The sequence below is a fragment of the Anabrus simplex genome, chromosome 4, assembly GCF_040414725.1.
Source record: "Anabrus simplex isolate iqAnaSimp1 chromosome 4, ASM4041472v1, whole genome shotgun sequence".
In the NCBI taxonomy this organism is placed as follows: domain Eukaryota; kingdom Metazoa; phylum Arthropoda; class Insecta; order Orthoptera; family Tettigoniidae; genus Anabrus; species Anabrus simplex.
The window spans coordinates 429,593,948-429,614,069 of NC_090268.1; the positions used below are offsets into that span (position 1 = coordinate 429,593,948).

At 40.4% G+C, this 20,122-nt stretch overlaps 1 protein-coding gene across 1 annotated transcript in view; it reads right to left on the minus strand.

Moving 5' to 3' along the window:
• Positions 1–20,122, minus strand: part of fs(2)ltoPP43 (female sterile (2) ltoPP43) — a 63,576-nt gene that overhangs the window by 29,123 nt on the left and 14,331 nt on the right. Inside the window, exons 2-3 of the mRNA XM_067146642.2 lie at positions 15,064–15,198; positions 7,213–7,377 (exon numbers count right to left, since the gene is read on the minus strand). Coding sequence (XP_067002743.2) covers positions 7,213–7,377; positions 15,064–15,198 — 300 coding nt within the window. The remainder of the gene's footprint in view (positions 1–7,212; positions 7,378–15,063; positions 15,199–20,122) is intronic.

Genomic DNA, 20,122 nt, shown 5'->3' on the forward strand with positions numbered 1-20,122 from the left:
CTTCAGGCTTCAACAACACCTGGTGATAGCCACTCGCGAGATCTAAGGTCGAAAAATATCTCGCCTTGCCAAGGGCGTCTAACAGTTCTGAAATTAATGGCAGGGGATAACTGGTTCCTATCGTTATCTCGTTTAATTTTCGAAAGTCGATCACGACCCTCCATTTTTGTTTCCCTGAGGCGTCTAACTTCTTGGGAATTAAAAGTAATGGCGCATTCCAGGCTGATGTGCTAGGTGTGATAATTTCATCACTTAGCATCTTGTCTATCTGAGCTTGTATCTCCCCCTTCTGTGCTTCGGGAAGTCTATATGGTCGTACATTAATTGGAGGTTGATCTTGGGAGGTAGGGATCTCATGCTGTAGTACATCAGTGTGAGTTAGTTTGTCTCCCTCAAGATGGAAGATATCATTGTACTCAGCACAGATGGCGTATATCCCTTCCTTATCTACCTGCGTGAGGTGATCAACTCGCAAACAGTCTATCACCCGCTGTGATCGGGGCTTCTGAGTGGCCGGTTCTCCGTTTGCCACTCTACTGTTCTGCTCTACCTTTCGCACTTGTGCCAGGCAGGTTTTATCTACCTCCTGTATGTGCACTCGTGGACTGTGTAAAGTCACCGCCTTTTCAGTGGTATTCATCATGCTAACCACTGCTTCATGGTGCTCTGATTTGGTTAGGCACCCTGCGAGGTACACCCCTGGTATCACCTCTTCCTTCTCAATAATTCCTAAGGGTAGATTCCGATCTACTTCTATAACAACGACCTTCTGGGTCCTTGGTTCGAGACGGATCACCTTCGTCTCTCGTGCCCCCATAGGGTATTGTCGCCCTCTTATGGTGACATGACCTTCCCTATAGTCAATCACGCTATCTGTCAGGAGGTCTCGCCCAACTATACCATCCTGTGTTAATTGGAAGTCACTCCCTACCACATGAAATGTGTGACTTGTGTTTCCAATGGCAAAACGTACAGTACCTTGTGTGTAAATTATTCCCTTACTTACACCCGCTAATTCAATTGATTTGCTCCCATCAATCATGCATTCCTTGGGTACCGATTGCCTCTTTACTAGGCTGATATCGGACCCAGTATCTATCAAAAATCTCAACGGTCTTCCTTGGTTTGCGACCTGGATCAGCACCGTGCCTTCTATGTCAGAATTCTTGGGACCTTCTGGTGTGCGGGCCTCCGTAACTGTCCCCTTGCTACGGGCCCGTTCTAGTTTGCCGCCTGAGCCGCGGAGGCTTTCGTGGCTTGCGTACTGCCGCCCTTCTTTTTGAACCAACAGTCTTGGGTTCGATGTGACCACCTATCACAATGTTCGCATTGGGCTCGGTATCTTACGGCCTTGCCCCTTATGCGATCACTCTGAGTTTGGCCTTTCATGGCCCTACTGCCTGTGGACTCGCCTTGGGTTTTTCGACAGTTTCTCTGAATGTGGCCCTGTTGGCCACACGAATAGCATCTACGGCTATCCGTTCGCATCACCGGAGTGTGTGCACCTTGTGTGCGTGCACCTTGTGTGTGTGCACCTTGTCGACAATTCACCTGTATGTGCCCTTTTTGGCCGCAACGATAACAAATTCTGTTTTCCCTTGTCACTGTGTTTGGTTGTGTACGTACTATGCGCACCGTGTCTCGTACCTCTGTTTCCTTATCCCTTTGTTTCTTTCTACAGTCACGTTCAATGTGTCCTGTTTTCCCACAATAGCGACATTTTAATTTACTGAATGTGCCCCCTGTAGTTGTATTGGAACTAGCGGTCTGTGTGGTGTGAGCCCCCTGCGTTCCTGTGTTCTTACAGTTCCTTGCTATGTGGCCTTCCTTGCTACAATTGTAACAGACCACCCTAACACTAGCATGTGTTGGCTTAGTATGCCACTTTGGTGCTGCACTGCGCTCCTGTTCTGGTTTGCGCTTGCTAAATCCTGAACTATGTTTGTGTTGTAAGCCCTCTCGTGCCTTCTTTGACAATATTACGGTTTCTTCCTGCTGTGCAAGTGCAACGGCCCTCTCAAAAGTAATGCCCTTTTCTGACTGTACCCTAGCTTGTATTCTAGGGTTGGCTAACCCTTGTATGAAACTAGCAACACATATTTTTCTCGTTATTTTCAACTGCGCGTCACGATCCTCCTCTAATTCATCCTCAAGTATTGCCTCTCTAAAAGAAGCTGACAATGTTTCTATTTTGTGTGCCCAAAGTGCTACTGATTCTCGCGGGTCCTGCGCTGTTTGGAACATTTGACAAATGTACAAATCTAACGTGCCTTGCTGGCCATAATATTCTATCAATGCCCGCTTGGCTTTCTCCCAATTATGTATATCACGTCTGTACAACAACTTATCTCGGGCTCTGCCCGTAACCTTAGTTAAAATATACTTGAAAAACAACTCTTGATCCTCATCCTTAATCATACGAACAGCAGCATCTACGTTAGCTATGAACTCATGCAATCTATCTGGTTGACTGCCATCAAACTCTCGTCCAATGAGACGATGTCCTTCTACTACTGTAACAAAAGGCCCACTCATACTTACTGATTCCACCTCGTCAAGCATCTCAGTGCCTTGGTCTGCTGGTACTGAACTATTCTGTCGTGCCATTTGAAATAATATTCAGCTTACCTTAATCTTCAATGGTGCTTCACTGCTGGGCTGGATGAGTAGTCGGCTGTAGTGCTGCGTCTCCACCGGATGGCGTTGTCTGCTACTGGACTGCTACCCCTCTGCTGGGCTGGCTTAGTAGGCTGCGGTAGTGATGCTCCTCTTCTGCGATGCGCGGCACACGAACGAAACTACGCGGTAGCGCGGTTCGGACAATCTTCTGCGAAGTCGCGACTTTCTCACACGGAAATCTTCTGCGAAGTCGCGGTTCTCTTACGGACAATCTTCTACGAAGTCGCGATTCTCTCACGTTATTTCGGTGAGTTGACACTGTTCGAGGATCGAACTCGGGACCCTGCACTACCTGACACCAAATTTTTATACGTGCCTGTCGTGACCTACCTGTCCTGTGAGACGATCTCGTAGGTTGGTCACCAGGCCGTTGGATGTTGAAGTATTACCTGACCTGCCGAGCGGAATGTAGGGAGGTAATTTGTAGGTATGACTCGTCCTGCAACTCCCGAAATAAAAGATGATATTATTTCCCTGTCCTTTATTACTGAGGACACTAAAATTACTATGTACAGTATATTTACAAGTCTGAATGTAATGATCTATAGAGAGAGCGAGCTTGTTTCACGCGCCTACTGTTCTACTACGCGTCTATCTGAATCTTGCCCTGCGGCACTTGGGCTATGCCCGAACAGAATATCGTTCTGACTAGTACGAACTACTGGCTGGAAGAAGGCCCCGCGCCATCTTGGCCAGGGGTTATATCTCCGCTCCTGAACTCAAAGTTCTATCCCTACCTCCTTGGGTCTTACGGGCATTGCTAAACTGATCATCCAGTCACTAGCGCCCTCAAATGGCTATTCTCAATAGTTGTCACAGTAAGTGCTGCTACCTAGGCACTACTGTCTTACTTTATCGTCATCTTTCCTTGTTTCCCTAGTGCATCTGTACTGACCCTGAATGGCCTTGCACTGGGCTTTATTTCTTTGTCGGCTTCGGCGGCCGCCTGGCTCGCCGACATACTACCTCTGTTTGTCGATACACAGTAAATAACTTGTTGTGATCAACAAGTCCCCGCTCTTAGTCAACTCTTGTGTAAGCGCACTTCGCAAGCTCTCTCCACTACATGTAACTTCTTGAAATGTTTCCCTTTTCTTACAGTAACTAAATCTGCCTATAATTATTATTCAATTACATTAATGCTACAAGGTGTCTCCTGTCTTTGATTATCATTCTAACACTAATTAATCTCCTCTGACACCTTGAGCTCAAGACTCGGCTGCTAACCCCGGCTGCCTTCCACCTGGCAGTCCGCCGGTTCGAGTCCGTGGGAGGTCGGTGCACGACAGCTCACTGAAAGAATCGTACACTTGTGGCTTTATTATGGACTACCACTCTCGGCTCATTTGACAATAATGACAATAATATATCCCCTTGAATTTCCACTAACAGGGAGGTTTAAATAATAGCTGGACACATTTGCAGTGTTATAAAAACAAATTATAATTCCAAAGTAGATAGTAAGTAGATAGGTTAATTGTAATTTCACCTGTTTATTAATTTAATGAAGCTCGATATTATAACTTAGCTGACATTCGACGATTGATTCAACTTAACTCTGACACCAAGAGTATGAGTCATGCTTATGACCCCTCAGAAATAAATATCTGTTTTATATCGGGAAGAACTGCCCAACATTTTCTCATTTTGTATATCACATAATTGCACAAGACTTCAGTCATCGAATCACGAGATCACTGGTTGCACGCGGATATACAATCATACGATGACCCTCGTTCAAAGGTTTTCTTCATATCACACAAGCAGCCTTTTGTGAGGGACGACGGTCGGATGGTATGACTTCCACGTCCTTTACAGCTGTGAAGTTGTGCGCCAAACATTAATGAAGTCTATCTAGCTCCTATGTTCATCACTGGCATATGCGAAGGGGTGGCTGGACTACGCATGACTGATGAGATCATTACCTTCAGCAAAGTCAAGAACTTCATGGCCACCATAATTTCATGTGCCGAAAACCATTACACCCTTGGCCACTGTAGCCCTCTTGCTTGTTTCCAACATGCCCATTCATTTTACCACAGAGAATAAGGAATTCCTCTGCAGGGCATGCTGATACAGTAAAACCTCGTTAATTCGAAGTCGTTGGGACTCAAAAATCGGACTTCGAATTACGTGATTTCGAATTAACCGCCAATTCGCAATTCAGAAGTACCAACCCTTGCCGCGTTACAAAATATTCTAAGGCCCGTTACTGCATGCAGTTAACCTTGATTCACAGTTTATACCTTTCCAATGCTACGAAAAAAGAACTGTTTCCAAAATGTATCCAAAAAGGTGCATTTACAGTATTCAAATTATGCACTTGGATATCTCACTGGCAAACATAACCTCACGCAACGAAAGAAAGAATTAGCACGATTCAAAGACGAGCAGAAATCTATGCTGGCTCCCATGTGCAAGTGTTCTATTTATTGGATTACTATACTCTATGTATTTTAGATGCCTTGTATTTACACAGGAAGTACCCAATGCCCTTAAAATCAAACTTTCTTATGACTCTATCCTTGTACGATTTCCCGCCATGGCACTTCTCTCGTTCTTCACTTGTCACGTCACTAAGTATTCTAAGACCCATTAATACATGCAATCACCTCGATTCACAGTTTAAACAAATGCCATAGAAAAAACTACGTTATTTCCAAAATGTGTCCAACAAGGTGCATTTACAATGTTCAAATAATGTACTTGGATAAATCACTGAAAACATAACCTCGCGCAACGAAAGAAAAAATCACACAATTCAAAGACGAGGATAAATGATGTTGGTTCCCCTGTGCAAATGCATTATTTTTGGAATTCTGTACTATTTGCACTTTTAGATGCTTTAATACCATAAAACCGTTTGGGCTCGCATTAAAAGAAAGCAATGCAGTTTCATTGGCAATGACAATGTTGTTCGGTGCCTACGAATTTATTATATGAACCATGCTTTCTCGTCAAATGTCGGCATCGCCAGTGTTCGCAGATTCTGTTTTTCCGCACACTGCCTGTTGCGTGATATTACGGCGTTCCTTAAAAGGTTGAATACAAAATAATTCCGATTTCATTCAACTTAGCAATCATGAAGCGCAATGTAGACGCACCGAAGTGAGTGTAAGTGCGTAAAGCTACCCCTCCACGTTCCGGAACACGCGTTCTATTATGACGCGGATAAATTTCGAGTTGAAATTACTCTGTAACATACTATTGTTTCGAATTAAAAGTCTGAATTTCGGTAATGGGGCCAACATTGTACTTCGAATTACGAATTATCCGTATTTCGAATTAAACAATCTAAATAACATGCAAAACTGAATCTCATGTTTCCGGGCACGAGAGCTTCTTCGAATTAGACGGGATTTTGAATTAACCGATTTCGAATTATCGAGGTTCTACTGTATATGATCTTGCAGCTCCAGTCAAAAGTTCTTTTCCTCTTCATCATCACAGCCAGTGTGGAGAGCATAGGCTGAGAATATCCACAGGCAGTAGGCTGTAGAGTTTATGATGAAAGCCATCAGATGATCAGAGCATCAATAGACCTCAGTGACATGGCTACAGAGGTCAGCAATTACAACAATAGCTACACCACTGCTGCTAGATGTCCCATCATAAATGAGCTTATATCCATCTCCAATGTCACAAGACTTCCATCCCTTCCATCGTCTTTCTTGTATACAAGCAACATCAACCTTGCGTTGCTTCAGCAAAACTGCCAATTCACGGCTACATCAAGTCAAGGTACTGATGTTCAGTGAAGCAACACAAAGTTGCACTGTTTGGTCTACCTTCTTTAACCCTGACCATCCTTGAACCAGTAGCCCTCGCCCACTTGTCACGGCGGTCAGGTGAGGCCAACGCACATCGCTTCCACGGTATGCCCTAGCATTTCTGCAATTCCTCTTGACCAATCGGTCCATTCAGTTGCAACAGATATTGAATGACTGGCTTGCAGCCTGAGCCTGATGTCATTTACAAATTATACGCTCCTGACATGTAGAGCGAACGCCACATTTAATAGGATTTCAGTAGCATTTCTACTGAGGGTCCACAACCCTTCTAACATGAGCTCACCTGCCTGAAGCCATTAGACCTTGTAGGGAGCCATGATACTTTCCGTCACAGAACATTAGGCATTGGGTCGTTGGCTGTACGGTCTCCTCCATCCCGTAGCAAGACAAGCCAGGCCAGAAAAAAATAAAAGGAAAAAAGACTACTTCTGCTGGGTTTGAACCTGTGATCTTGTGATCCAGAGGGAAACAATCTGCCAATGATCCATACAGGGAGCTTTGAAATTTCAACAATAGTTGTTCTCATCACAGACAAGAGTTGGCAGCACCTATTTCAAAAAATGTTGAGGGTTATCTGATTTTTCAAGGTATATCTTCAATTAAACCTTCTTACACAAGTCATAGTTTACTTACGAGGAAGAAGAGCAAGGTCAATATGAGGTGCTGGTATCTTAGTAGCCTAAGATTTGTTATCCATGTCCTACACAAATTCTGAAAAGGAAAGAAAAAATGGACTACATACCTTCCCATCTGAATCTGGTTTTTCACTGCCAAGTTCACCATCTTTTGAAGTGCTCACAATATCGACAACATGGATTATTTTATCACTTTCTTTCCCTTCCTGAGCTTGTTCCTCTTCAAGAAGCAACTTGTCAGTCTCTTGCAGATGCCTAAAATAATTAACCACCTGAAATTTGAAAAAGACATCATTATTATTATTATGATAATAAATAATGGTTTCAACAGTCCTAATCAGTACTTTAACTTAGCCGTTAAAAACATTTCTTTAGAATCAGTATGCAAGATGGAAGGTAAGTTATCTATAACAAAGGCAAAAATTACATTAATTTTACTAGAATTTCTAAATTTTAGAAGGAAGTAACAGAGAAATAATACCATGATGCGCTTAGTATGACACAATTTCTACAAGGAACACCCTCATGAAATCACAATCTAGCTTAACAATACTGAATTGGAAAAAAACGTGAAACAATATTTTCTAATGAATATTGAATTTTCACAACCGCATTGTAATCGAAACCGACTTTCAACCTATTAGGTCATGTTACGTACATTTAGTAAGTGTTGAAGAGATGTTAAGTACAGAACAAAAATGGCCAACCAGACACCAGTGGGGAGGTTGTGGGTTCCTGTATTCCTGTATACAATAATTTAATTTAACTAGCTGAAGAAGAGAATGAGCATATTCTGGAAACATGTACTAGACATAAAGTTAATGTGAAAGGTAAATATTAAAAAAATTAACACATAGTATTGACTAGGCGGATCATCCACCTCTCTATTTATTGTGATTAAGTCAATACGGACCCAATACTGGCCATTATGGTCAAGATTATTAATATACAAAATTACATTATAACATTAGCGTAACTCCTATTACTTATGTACAATCTCGCTGATAAAAATCAATGAGTTGATGTTCCATCGAATACTGCACAGAATTTTAAATAAGTTAGTACTTTTCTAAGATGGAAGCCATTCTTTTCACTATCAACCTTTAGTTACAGTATATTATTTTGAGGATGTTTGGTCATACTAATGGATCTGTGCAATCCACAGCATTTATTATAAATAAGTCAGACAACTCGTCTTGATATGCCTGTCATAGTCATATTGCTTGCCTGCCGTTTTCAGTAGTTTTATGAACATTTAATACTGGTACCTAATAACTGATTCACTTGTAATGAAGATTATGACACTTCCTTCCATACTATATTCACTGTGCTTTGACCATTCGGCGTATCTGGATATACAAAAGAGTGACTGAATGCGTGGCTATGTTTCTAGAAAATAGATCTCAGAGAATTAGAGTAGGCAGAGCTTTACCTGACCCTGTAATAATTAAGAGGGGAATTCCTCAAGGTAGTATTATCAGACCTTTATGTGTTTTTATATATATCAATGATATGTGTAAAGAAGTGGAATCAGAGATAAGGCTTTTTGCAGACAATGTTATTCTGTACAGAGTAATAAATAAGTTACAAGACTGTGAGCAACTGAAAAATGACCTCGATAATGTTGTGAGAGGGACTGTAGGCATTGGTATGATGGATGATAAATGGGGTTAAAAGTCAAGTTGTGAGTTTCACAAATAGGAAAAGTACTTTCAGTTTTAATTACTGCATTGATGGAGTGAAAGTTCCTTTTGGGGATCATTGTAAGCATCTAGGTGTTAATATTAGGAATGATCTTCATTGGGGTAATCACATAAATGGGATTGTAAATAAAGGGTACAGATCTCTGCACATGGTTATGACGGTATTTAGGGGTTGTAGTAAGGATGTAAAGGAGAGGGCATATAAGTCTCTGGTAAGGGCGAAACATGTCCCTTAATTTTATTCACAGATTTTAATTCTTAATTAAAATCACTTTTTATGTATTGAATAGGTGGAATAAATAAACTTTAATATTTTTTTGACTTTAAGTGGTATGTTCCATACAGGGTGTAACATTCCATTTTATTGTTAATGATCATTTAACCATCTTATTGTTATTATTTCAATTAAGTGGTATGTTCCGAGCTGTCAGTGGAGAGACGGCGTGCAATGACATTAGTAGACGAATAAATTTGAGTGGTGTCTTTAAAAGTAGAAATGATCACAATAGGAAGATAAGGTTGGAATTCAAGAGGACAAATTGGGGCAAATATTCATTTATAGGGATGGGGAGTTAGGGATTGGAATAGCTTACCAAGGGAGATGTTCAATAAATTTCCAATTTTTTTGCAATCATTTAAGAAAAGGCTAGAAAACAACAGGTAGGGAATCTGCCACCTAGGCGACTGCCCTAAATACAGATCAGTAGTGACTGACTGATAGTGGTAGTACCTGTGCAGATGGAAGTGGAGAGTGCTCTTATAAGCGGAAAACTGGAGATGGTTAAATGATGATTAACAATAAAATGGAATGTCACACCCTGTATGAATATTCTTAGATTCTATCGAATCACTTCATTCCAAGTGTATTGAGTACATATGTATGAGTGAAAAAGACATGGGCAAGCCCATGCACCCACATTGGGGAATTCCAGATTGACCATGTGGCAATCAATCGGACAAACACTAAAGAGATTATGAACACAAAGGTCAGAAAGAACACAAGAATAGAATCAGATCACTATCTTACAGAAATCAAGTGCCTTTGGATTCCGCACAGGGGTAGACTGCCACAGACAAGTAGACCAACTGGAAAAATAAATATAGACAGAGACAAATTACGGCACAATCGATCCAAATACGAGGAAGGAATAGAAACTGGCAATGGATGGGATGACATGAAGCTGAATATGAGGAAACAGGCTGAAATATGGGGAAAGGAAGAAAAGAAAAAGAAACACTGGTGGTGGAATACGGACTGTGAGGAAGCGGTTGAGAATCGCAGGAAAGCCTGGAGAGACTGGAGCATTAAGAAGAACCTGGAAAAATGGGAAGTTTTCCTACGAGTAAGGAAGGAAACAGCCAGAACCATAAGATGGACCAAAAGACAGAGGATGAAGCAGGAATTGGATGAAATTGAAAACAACTTCAGGAAAAACAATAGTAGAGACTTTTTTGGGAAATTCAAAAAGAGCCTGAGTGGATATAAAGGCAAAGAACTCTTTATAAGAGATAAGAATGGGGATCTGGCAGTTAGTGCGAAGGAGAACTGTAGGATACTTGCAGAATACTTTCATGACCTGTTAAACTGTGAACCACCTGAAGAAGAGCTGGAGCTGGGGACAAACACAGAAGAGAGAGAGTCATGTCCTCCAACTAGAGATGAGGTCGCACAGGCCATAAGCGATCTAAAGAATAACAAAGCAACCGGAGAAGATGGAATATCAGCTGAGATGATTAAGTGGGGAGGTGACAAGGCAGTAGACAACATGACCAACATCATCGGCCAGATTTGGAGAACAAAGAAGTTACCAGAAGGATGGAAGAATGCGATCATAATACCAATACATAAGAAGGGGGACAAGAGGGATGCAAACAACTATAGAGGAATTTCGCTACTAGAGATTGGCTATAAGGTGTTGTCGAAAGTCCTGCTCAATAGACTGGAAGAACAGTTAGAAAGTACAATTGGAGACTACCAAGCAGGATTTAGGAAGGGAAGAGGATGCATAGAACAGATATTTATACTGAAACAACTGATAGAACATAGGGCCTTAAAGAACAAAAAAACGGTGGTAACCTTTGTAGATTTCACTAAGGCATATGACTCCATCGACAGACAAACTCTTGGAAGAATCCTGAAGAACAGAGGATTAGATGGCACTACACATGAACTCATAATGGAAATTCTATCAGACACAAAGGCAAGGGTGAGATTCAGAGGAGTACTCTCTGAAGAATTTGATATCAACACTGGTGTCAAACAAGGAGATGGATTATCACCAATGTTGTTCAACATAGCTCTGGATGAAGTCATCAGACAGTGGAGAACAATGAATGAGACAATGGGAATACCAAAGACGCATGTTGGGGACAAAAAGGACAATAGGGCCCAAGTAGATTGTCTAGCCTTTGCGGACGACATAGCTATAGTAAGTGAGACAGAAGAAGATGCAAAGACACAACTCAACAACTTAAGCAATATAGCCGGAAGGGTAGGACTGAGGATCGCCTACAACAAGACAAAGACATTGAATACCACTGAGGATTGGACAACACCGGAAGGCACCGTGCAAAAGGTGGACAAATTCAAGTACCTAGGAGAATTTATAACAGGAAGGAATAGGAGTAATGAGGGAATAACAGAGAGGATAAAGAAGATGCGATCAGCCTTCTGTATGACCAGAGATATATACAATAAAAAGAATATATCTACAGACGCAAAGATCAGACATTACAAGGCAACGGTGAGAAATGCTGTATTATATGCTGCTGAGACAATAGCACTAGGAAGAAATGGTGCGGAACAACTAGAGAAAGAAGAGAGAAAAATATTGAGGAAAATACTAGGCCCTAAGAGAGGAGGTGAGAGATGGATGAGGAGACCCAGGGAAGAATTATACTGGAACATGAGGACAATCTCAGAAGAAATCAGACTGAAAAGAGCACGGTTTGCGGGACATGTAATCAGGATGAATATGGATAGAATGACGAAAAGAGTATGGGAAACAACAGCGAGGACACGAGGAAAGACAGGAACCAAGTGGGTAGTTGAACTCCGGAAAGATTGGTCAGAATTGGGGATCAAGGTGGAAGAAAAGGAAAATTGGAAAAGCAAGTACATACCGACTAATATGCCAGAGATCAATGATAGGGATGGATACAGGAAAAGGATTGAGAGTCACCAGTGGAGTAGACAAGAGAAGAGGATACTGAATATCTCGGAAGAAGAGCGGGAGAGAAGAAGAGAAAGGATGAAGAGGTTCTGGGAGGAGAAGAAGAAAATGCAATCCGTGAAGGAGCTGTCCGTGGTCCTACAGAGGCCGTAACGCAAGAAGAAGAAGAAGAAGTATGAGTGATTTGAAAGAATCTGAAGATATTCTTGAACAACCAATTGTATCATTCCGTTACTTAAAAAAAAAATTTTTTTACAGCCATATACTTGTGTTTTATATATTCAAAAGTTGTATGTAACAGATTGAAAAACTTAAAAGGTATAACAGCAATGTAAACTAATTTCATTACTCCCTTTCTCTCATTGCAGGTAATAGCAAGACAAGTACAAAGTTCACACGGGGTGCATACTTTTTTAAACAATACAAAATCACCGATTCACCAAATGTTGTCAAACCATTTTCTGTTATATGAAACAGCTTTTTAATTCATGGTTTTGGTTTGATTTTGTTTAATTCAAAATATTAATGAAGTTTCTGCTTTGGATCTTGAATACAACTGTGAGCTTGCATCCGGGAGATAGTGGGTTCGAACCACACTGTTGGCAGCCCTGAAGATGGTTTTCCGTGGTTTCCCATTTTCTGTATCTTAAGGCCACGGCTGCTTCCTTCCCATTCCTAGGCCTTTCTTATCCCATCGTCGCCGTAAGACCTATCTGTGTCGGTGCGACATAAAACAAATAGCAAATAATAATATGGATCTTGAACAAAACTGACTTGTCCTATATTGTCCAGGCATTGTTTTCTGATGTGGACCAGTAAAAATCAAAGTGGTGTACGTCACATTTGTATACTGTAAGCTAGTAACAAGGACAGCTGTGCAAATGCACTACCTATAATTCATTTACAAGGCAATAATGTCCATGTCCATAATACCAACAGAAAATATACTACATACAAGACTAATTTTTATTAACAATATTCAGAATATTAACAAGATAACTCAACTTATCTGGTTCTTACTGGTGACAGTTTTGTAATCTTAAATAATCTGAAAGTAAAATTTGGCTATTTCTTCAGTCATCATCATCATTTCTTCACTCCAGCAAGCTGGGTGCAGTGTGTACGAACCTCCTCCAGTTTGTCCTTTCTATACACAGATGATGTTCATATATGCGGCGCCAGTTTACATCTATGATTTCAAGGTCCTTGAAATTTGCTTCTCCCAAACATCACAAGGTCTTTCTCTTGGTCTCTTTCTAGGACGACAAAATGAGTCACTGAGAATCTAATTCATGAAAAAAATAGTTAATATTTGTTCTTGTGACTGGTAACATTGAAATGACTGTGTCTTTTTATCATTAATACTGCCATGTAATCGGCCACCATAGGCCACGTTCCTGTGGTCTGCTATAATACATAATCGAACATTCCGGTATTGGAAAATTCACGAGTAGGTACACCCCTGCTTGTTCACCATAAGTTGGACTTTCCATGTCCTGGGGGTATGATGTAGGTTTTCCCGTTTGATGTTTATTAGGTACTCTCGCAGAAGTATCAACTGATTTGGAATATACAGATGCATGCGTTTGTTTGTGAGTGACGTGATTACAGTACTGTAGATGTGTGTGTGAGAATTTAAGTTTTATTTTGTTTTTTGGCATGTTTGTACAAATATTGTTTTTTAATACAATGACACTGAACAGTAATTTAGACAGCAACACATTAATGTGTGAAGCATTTATTTGTGATCATGGGTTATTACAGACTCTGTTCTGCAGTCTTCAAGCTAAATGTAATTGTCTTTGCTGAACAGTATGGAAAGAGAACTGATGAAAGAATGAATATTTTCTGTGAGTGAAATAGTGGTGCGTAACTGGTGGAAATTAAAAGACAAACTAAAAATCACAAACTATTTTATACGCGTGTTTGTCAGCTGGAGCAACAGTTTTGTCTGACAATGTCCTGTGATCACCTGATCAAAGTGACAGGGTCCCGGTCCTCCTCTAAAGGAGTCTTCGCATTGTAGATGGCAATGTATTCGGCAAAAGTTGTACAGACATCTCGCAAATGTGACTGTGTTGCTAAACTTCCCATATGCCATACATGTATTTTAATTGAGCTTTCATATGCAATTTACACTGCAGTTCCGTTTACCTTTTAAGGGGCTTGAGGAACAAAATTTGAACATGCAATGATTATGCGAACAAATTTTAAAATCTGATTTTTGTATTGAAAATTAAGGATGTGACGATAATGCAGTGAAATATGGTAAGTTCGAGGAGTCCTATGGGGACACATTCTTTTCATGTGACCACATCATTGCAATCTCTTCACTTCGAGGCTCTCCAGCAAGCTTGTTCCCAATCCAAGCTGTTGTCAGATATCCGCATTCCTTATTTTTGTTTCTTGGAGACAAGAACAGAGGAGCTTCATTTCTGTTGCCTGAAGATGACTCTTTGTATATTCAGTAAGTGTTGCTGCTTTCAGACCATACGTCAATATAGGTAGCCTACCATATAAATTTTGTACAAGATGATCTTGGAAATTAACGGATATGTTTCATCCCAAAGTATTTGACGAACAGCATGATAGAATGTGGAAGCTTTCTGTATTCAGTTGCTAATCTCTTGATGTATGTTACTGTCTGAGGACAGAACACTACCTAAGTACTGGAAGTTGTGTACAATATCCATCTCCTCATCTCCAATTCTTAGATGAACAGTTGGAGAGTTTCTACTCATCACCAAGTCAACTGTCTTGGTTTTGCTGATTTTAAGACATATGGTTGTAAAAGCTTCATGCCAAAGACCTAGCCTAGCTTGTACTTCTGCTTCCGTCTCACCCCCTACCATTACATCATCAGCAAAAACCAGTATTATGATTAAGTGACTTATCTTGTTACTATCAAAAGATACAGGTCAGTGCAAAAACTAAACAAATTGAAAAGTGACTTATCTGTTTTTTTCCCAGGATGAGTGAATTAATCAACTAACAAACTATTTACACTGACAGAAAAAACAAAGGGCAATAAAGATTAGAATAAAACCTGAAAAATAATTAACCAAATAAATAGAAGAAATACCTTGTATCTGTTGCCTTCTTGTGCTTCTTTTGTCTGGGCACGTAATTTGCTGGCTAAGCTTGCTGTATGCTTCTTCAACGATTCTTTTAGATCTTCCTTTCTGAGGTTGTTTATGTGTGGCACGACATCCTCATTCTGCAAAGAGGAGGGCAAGTTTAAGATATAAATTCACTGCAGTTATATGGAATAAACTTCCAACAAACTGTTCTCCGTCAGTATTGCAACAGAGAGTATTACCTGTATCGTGAATACTTCTCTAAGTAACAAAGCTCTGCAAAAATGTGAATACTCTCAGAGTATGATAGAAGAGCACGGTTAAAAGTAGTGGGACATGAACTGGAACATGGCAATAGATGAGAAGTAAAATAGAAAGTATATCCGGCCTGATCCTGATGCAACTAGATAAGAGGAAATGGTGATAATGTTGAACAGCTGGTTTACAAATAGAATATTTTACTTTGAAATCATGCACGTTTCACAGACGGTATAGTAGTTTTAATTAATAAGTTGATAAAACTTGGGTTGGGGTTTGCAAAATATAGGCTATTGATCCAATATGACAGCACCTTCAACAACCTTACAAGCCACTGAACAGGCTTGCCAATGTTGGTCAGTGAAAATATGAAACACAGGTTAGACCCACTTTTTCCTTTCTTGCTGGTTGGATAGTAGTATGACCGCAGCCATAGAAAAGAGCCTCTCAAAAGGGGCCACTGTTTCGTGACAGAGACTGCTCTGCAAACTGGACAAAATGTGAATTAATGATCAATGATTTACCTATATTAGCATGCAGGATTCAATGCACTGGCAGCCAGTGGTGGAGTCGCCATGCCTGTTTCAAATTCCGTCTGTCCTTTTCTCATTTCAAAAAAATGTGGTAAACCTGTGGCTACATTTCATGCAAGCTCTATTGGAGACAGTAAGTACATAGCTTTCATGACAGCTGATTGCAGCTGGCCAATAGCAACAAAGAAATCAGATACATTTAGTACTTTCAGGTTGGTCTCTTTTAATTCTTCTAAATGAATACCTTTTAGGGGCAGGTTGGTGGGTCCCTAGCAATCATTAAGGAAGGATCTCTCCTCTCTTCTACTTCAGGTATTGTAAAAGATTATTTTTATATGATTCCAACATGCGAACCGTTTACTAAAGCATAAGCATGAGTTAAATCAAAGTGGGCTGTAATGATATTTATAACAACAAATGAACAAATATATATGTCAGAATGATAAACATACAAACATAAAGGAAGTGCTGATTCAAAAAACTCTCCATCCTTAAGCACTGTGACAGATTATCTGTGTCTTTGAGAATAAAATCACTACTCATGGAGATATCATGAAAAACTGAACTGTCATTCATAGTTATCTAAAAGTTTGCTTGCGTTTAAGTTTTCTACTTAACACAGATTTTACCCAAGGCCATAACTTAACACCAAGCTCTCTGGCATGTCCAACTCCTAAATTCTAACACAGCTTCCTGCAGCAATGTCTCGTTCACAGAGCAATTCAATACACAGCTCACCACACTTCTTGTAATCAAGACCATCTTATTCATTACTGACGCACTTCCTACAACCTCTTAATTCACATGAGGCCAACTCAATACTGACTCTGCAATCCCACGCAGCTGCGCTCTTTCCACAGGCCCACAGAAGATTCTTGTAGTTTCCACTTTATTTATTTATTTATTTATTTATTTGGGAAACCAAAACAGCGAGAAGCCGAATTACAAAGTTCGGCAATGAAAAACATATTTACAATATAGTAACACAAGGCAAACATAAAAAATAAGTGGAAGAACAATGACGAAAAAACATCTAACGATAAAAATAGAGGAAAAAATTAAAAAGTAACAAAATAATTGTAGAGACACAACAAATAACAACAAAACATAAAGGCTAAAGAAACTATGAGAAAAATTTAAGATTGAACGTAAAACGAAGAGAACTTATAGCTAGGCACAGTAAGATAAATACAGATATAACACTTGAGTAACGGTATGGTACAGTAAAAATAAATAAATAAATATTATATTATGTACAAAAGAGAGGACAGCAATGAGAAGAGAAAATAGGAATATGAAGAAAATGAACTAGGTTAAGGAAGAATCGATTAAAGGAGGCATACGAAGAAAAAACGTCTAAGTTCCTGTCAGAAGATAAAGAGTTAAGGAGGGTTGGTATGCGGATAAATAAACTTCTTTGAAAGAGAGAGAGGCGGGAATACGGAATATGAAGGGGCGGATTAATCCTGGTTTTGCGAGTTGCAACATGTAAGGAAAAGAAGGATGCAGGTTCAGGAGAACGAAATAAACCGTTAACAGCGTTATATAGGAATCTAAGGTCGGCTACTTTCCTGCGACTAGATAACAGGTGAAGGTTTAACTTGTCTAGTATCTGATTACTGCTCAAGTTTCGACAATCAGATACTCTGGCTCTAACAATAGCACAGAAGAATGACTGCACACGGTCTATGTGATTCAGATTAGTGGGTGAAGAGGTAGACCAAATGGGAGACGCGAATTCAATAATCGGTAGGATGCAAGATACATAGTAGGCTTGGAGGGCGTGGATATCGGTGATGTCAGAAAATCTATACAACAAACCGAGAAGTGACATTGCTCGTGCGGTTATCTTTTGTATATGGGGGACAAATAACAATTTACTGTCAAACATCACTCCTAAGTCATTTTGTTCTGTTAGAGTTGGGAACGGGTTACCGAGGAGGGAGTATTTACTGAGAATAGGGGATTTACAAAGCGTGATCGAAATACAGGAACACTTGGCAGGATTAGGCTTAAGATGCCATGTGGAGCACCATTCAGAGAGTGAATTAAGCCCAGATCATTCTGGGCACATGCTCCACTGTTTATCAGCTTCTACTAAGGAGCTTCCTTATCACAAGCCTCAATGATTTGCCAGCAGTGTTCTCTAGTTCACTGCTGGCCCCACACACCTTCTAACACTGTCTGGAATTCTTGGAAGAGATGAAGATGTGGAATGTTGAGCTGCATATCTAGTGACATAAGGAAAGGGCTGGATTTGAACCAGAATTCTGGCATACAGACACGATTTTGCTGGAATATGGCATGGTAGGCGAAACCCCTCTCTCAACCGTCAAATGTTCGTTATGGTTCATTTTAATATACCAATATAGTTGGTCCATTATTGGACATTATCATGGTTTATATTATCACAGTACTGGGTGGAAATCACAACAACAGGATATGAAAAGAAATCGTAATAGAGAGATTTATCGCTTGATATAGATGTTGATTCCCATAGGGAATCTGAAATATTTGTCCTGAATGAGCAAATTTATAATACCAATAAAAATGGTCCGTTATTGGACAAGCAGGCATCAATTTTTAGTGATGAGACAAAGTCTCTTAGTGCATTGGCACTGCCGGTGGCTCCAGTTAGCCTACGCAGTGGCCTCCACGGTATGCACTAGCCAGCGTATTGGTAGGTGTGCTAGGTACCAACTGATGAGCCCACCCTAGCACACGAGGGCGAAACGCTGGCAACCAAGAATGAGCTAGCTGGAAAATTTATAATGTCCAATAACGGACCATTTTTATTGGTATTATAAATTTGCTCATTCAGGACAAATATTTCAGATTCCCTATGGGAATCAACATCTATATCATCTGATGGCCAAGCAGGCATCAATTTTTAGTGATGAGACAAAGTCTCTTAGTGCATTGGCACTGCCGGTGGCTCCAGTTAGCCTACGCAGTGGCCTCCACGGTATGCACTAGCCAGCGTATTGGTAGGTGTGCTAGGTACCAACTGATGAGCCCACCCTAGCACACGAGGGCAAAACGCTGGCAACCAAGAATGAGCTAGCTGGAAAATTTATAATGTCCAATAACGGACCATTTTTATTGGTATTATAAATTTGCTCATTCAGGACAAATATTTCAGATTCCCTATGGGAATCAACATCTATATCATCTGATGGCCAAGCAGGCATCAATTTTTAGTGATGAGACAAAGTCTCTTAGTGTATTGGCACTGCCGGTGGCTCCAGTTAGCCTACGCAGTGGCCTCCACGGTATGCACTAGCCAGCGTATTGGTAGGTGTGCTAGGTACCAACTGATGAGCCCACCCTAGCACACGAGGGCGAAACGATGGCAACCAAGAATGAGCTAGCTGGAAAATTTATAATGTCCAATAACGGACCATTTTTATTGGTATTAGATTTATCGCTATCGAGAGTATCATTTAATCAAGATAAATTTTAGATTGAATTAGTGGAATTAATGCCAGGGACCAGAATATTTTATCATTTATGGAGGGGATTAACATTATATCAGTAATCGTAGTGTGGAGATTTAACTGTATTGTAATAATAATAATAATGTTATTTGTTTTACGTCCCACTAACTACTCTTTTACGGTTTTTGGAGACGCCGAGGTGCCGGAATTTAGTCCCGCAGGAGTTCTTTTACGTGCCAGTAAATCTACCGACACGAGGCTGACGTATTTGAGCACCTTCAAATACCACCGGACTGAGCCAGAATATTTTATCATTTATGGAGGGGATTAACATTATATCAGTAATCGTGGTGTGGAGATTTAACTGTATTGCAATAATAATAATGTTATTTGTTTTACGCCCCACTAACTACTTTTTTACGGTTTTCGGAGACGCCGAGGTGCCGGAATTTAGTCCCACAGGAGTTCTTTTACGTGCCAGTAAATCTACCGACACGAGGCTGACGTATTTGAGCACCTTCAAATACCACTGGACTGAGCCAGGATCGAACCTGCCAAGTTGGGGTGAGAAGGCCAGCGCCTTAACCGTCTGAGCCTCTCAGCCCGGCTAACTGTATTGTAATAATGCTTAGAGTCTAATAGGCCTACTGTTAACCAATTATTTCTTTCCTTCAAATATTAGCAAAATACTTGAAACAATATGCTACTAGAAAGGAGAATGAAAAGAAAGGTGAAATAACAATTAGATGAAGTGCACTATGGCTTTAGAAATGGAAGATCAATAACCAATCAATCACCACTGATCGGTATTTAGGGCAGTCGCCCATGTGGCAGAT